Source organism: Carlito syrichta, unplaced genomic scaffold (assembly GCF_000164805.1).
Source record: "Carlito syrichta isolate Samal-C Ts95f unplaced genomic scaffold, Tarsius_syrichta-2.0.1 Scaffold275589, whole genome shotgun sequence".
In the NCBI taxonomy this organism is placed as follows: domain Eukaryota; kingdom Metazoa; phylum Chordata; class Mammalia; order Primates; family Tarsiidae; genus Carlito; species Carlito syrichta.
The window spans coordinates 1,163-4,242 of record NW_007219685.1 but is presented as its reverse complement, the minus strand read 5'-3'; the positions used below and the strand labels follow the sequence as shown (position 1 = coordinate 4,242).

The following is a 3,080-nucleotide window of genomic DNA, read 5'->3' as shown; positions in this document are numbered from 1 at the left end:
TCAGACTCAGGCAATCCACTCACCTCAGCCTTCCAAAGGCACAGGATTACACGCTGAGCCACCGAGCCCGGCTTGTACATGTGTTTATATAGATATATTTTCATTTCTTTTGGTGTGGACTTGCTGGGTCATATGGTAACTCGTTTACTTTGGCGGAGCTGGCAAAATGTCTTCCAGAGAGGCTGTACCATTTCACAACGCCACAAGCAATGCATGAGAGTCCCAATGGCTCCATATTCCTGCCAACATTTGTTATGTTGTGTTGGGTGTGTCTCTCCAGTTGTCTCAGTAATATGTTGAAAAGACTATTCTTTCCCCATTGACTTGTCTAGGCACCCTTTTGGTCAGTGACTGTCAATATGGGGTTTATTTCTGAATCACCTCAGAGCCCTTTGCATGCTGGTCTGTCACCTGGAACAATCTTCCTCACCTTTTAAACCTGCGTGTCACCTTCTTGCCAGTTTTCCTGGCTAGTCTATACTAATCCTTCAAGTCTTATTATAAGTTTCTTTACATAATCTTTAATGATTCTTTTACTAGTAATCTTCCAACCCCTCTTAATCTAAGTTAGGTCCTTTGAAAGTACTCTTTCATTATACTTTGTACGTTTTCATTATACTACTTTCAAATAATGTACTTGCGTATTTTTTGTTTGAAAAATTTTTTTTTTAATTAGGGCACTAGGTCCTAGAGAGCAGGAACCATTTTTGTTTGGTTTATTACTATATTCTCAGTACCTCTTACTGTGCCTGTCAACATAAAAGTACTTACTGAAAGTGGCAGTATTTTATTTTAAACTACATGCTTATTGTGTTAGTGACTCAAGTTTCATTTCATTTTCTATCTCAGGGCCATGAAATGACAAGTATTGGACTGCTGCTTGGTGTTTCTGCTGCAAAACTAGGCACCATGGATATGTCAATCACTCGACTTCTCAGCATTCACATTCCTGCTGTCTTACCCCCAACATCCACAGAACTGGATGTTCCTCACAACGTCCAAGTGGCTGCAGTAGTTGGCATTGGCCTCGTATATCAAGGGACAGCTCACAGACATACTGCAGAAGTCCTGTTGGCTGAAATAGGTATAGGATTAATAGTGCTGAATCTTCATAGGCATACATTTCCTATTTCTAAATAAACCCAAGCAAAAATAAGAGTAAATTATAAAAATTAAGGAGAAATTATAGTAGTTTTGTGAGCACAGAATGATCTCGTACTAATTTTAAAAACAACTGCAGGTAGTGTTTTCCAAAACTAATGTTACTATGCAAGTTATTAGCCTGGATATTTATTAGGCCAACCCATTACTGAGCTCCAGTGGTCACATTCACTGAGGTACCTGTGGTCGTAATCACAGATGTGGGTGCTGCTTATCCTGCTGTGTCTTTACCAGGCAAAGTCTAACAGAGACTTGCACTTAAAACTCAAAGTTGACCGTTTTGGTCCCTAATATCACGGTGTTTATTCTGTTGGACAACAGCACTTCCAACAGAATGTAAGTGATTGCTTTTTTTGTTGTTGTTTTTTGGTACACTGACAGCTGTGGAAACCAATTATGATAGTGTCAGAACTTTCTGAGTGGAGTTTTATTTCATCCACATTTCTTGTGTAACTTACTAGAAAGTTAACTCTAAAATGTTTGTGAGTTGAAAATTTGAGAAGCTAGATTCAACTGTATTGCTTATGTTTTTCAGGAAGGCCCCCTGGTCCTAAAATGGAATACTGCACTGACAGAGAGTCATACTCTTTAGCTGCTGGCTTTGCCCTGGGCATGGTCTGCTTGGGGGTAAGCACCATCTGTGCCTTCCCATGTTTTATTTATGGCATCTGCATGTTGAGACAAATAACCTTAACTCTTAAACTCAAATACTACTCTGACTTACTATGACTTAGCCTGATTCCCAGCCCTTTCTTCTTCCTGGATGTTTTTCAAAGCACCAGATTTGTGAATGGGGGAAAAACTATAGTGAAGAATGGGGCTTAAGAATTTTTTTTCCCCCAGCTCATCTATGTATTCATGAATAAACTGGGAAATGAAGGTTCTTTTTTCTGGTTTCTTTTTTAAATAGGAGTCTCACTCTGTTGCCCAGGCTGGAGTGCGATGGCAGAGTCCAGCATTTTGAGGCTGTGGTGGCCTTGAGTGTGCCACTGCATCCCAGCCTGGGTGACAGTGAGACTCTGACTCCAAAAAAAAAAAAAAAGACAACCTGTATATTCCAATGCCAATTCCATTAGGTAGGATTGGGATTACTGAGGCATAGGGTAAATGGTACATTTCGTTTGAACTGATACACCTTTTTCTGTTTTACACTTGAACCAACGCTGTTTGAGAATGCTGGCTGTTGCACAACTTGCTGATAATTGGTGTTACTTGTTTTTAACATTTCTGCTGATAAATGTGCCATGATATTTCATTGTAGTTTAAATTTGTATTTCTCTGCTGGCTAATGATGCTGACAACTTTTTCATTAGCTTATTGGTCCTCCATATATCTTTTTTTGTGAAATATCTTTCAAGTCCTTTGCTTATTTTTTTTTTTTGAGTTGGAGTCTCACTCTGTCGCCCAGGCTAGAGTGCAGTGGTATGCTCATGGCCACCGCAGCCTTGACCTACTGGGCTCAGACAACCCTTCTGCCTGAGCCTTCCAAGTAGCTGGAACTACAGGCACACACCACCATACCTGGCTAATTTTTAAATTTATTGTAGAGATGAGATTTTGCCAAGTTGCCCAGGCTGGTCTCAAACCCTTAGACTCAGGCAGTCCTCTCACCTCCACCTCCCAAAGTGGTGGGATTACAGGCATGAGCCACTGTGCTTGGCTGGGAATGAAGTTTCTTTTTTTGTGTGATGGTTCTACCTTATAATTTTATTTCAATTAGTTTCTGTTTTTCTTGTGTTAACAAAGGGCTCTGAGAAACACTTCTTCAATGCACACCAGAGCCATCTCTCTGTTTTCTCAGTTGTCATGCACAGTTCTCACCATGAATGCATATCTTTCAGTATTACAAATGTTCCCTTGTGACTGTGGCACAGGGAAAGTCATGGATACCCACAATTCCTATTGGAGATGGGGTAGAT

At 40.3% G+C, this 3,080-nt stretch overlaps 1 protein-coding gene across 1 annotated transcript; it reads left to right on the top strand.

The window, feature by feature from the left end:
* Positions 1-849: 849 nt before the first annotated feature.
* LOC103254339 (anaphase-promoting complex subunit 1-like) lies at positions 850-1,788 on the top strand (the record flags this gene model as incomplete). The annotated part of the gene is made up of 2 exons (XM_008052455.1): positions 850-1,084; positions 1,697-1,788. Coding segments are annotated over 2 exons (327 nt in total), but the record flags the coding sequence as incomplete, so codon positions are not given.
* Between the last annotated feature and the right edge of the window lie 1,292 nt (positions 1,789-3,080).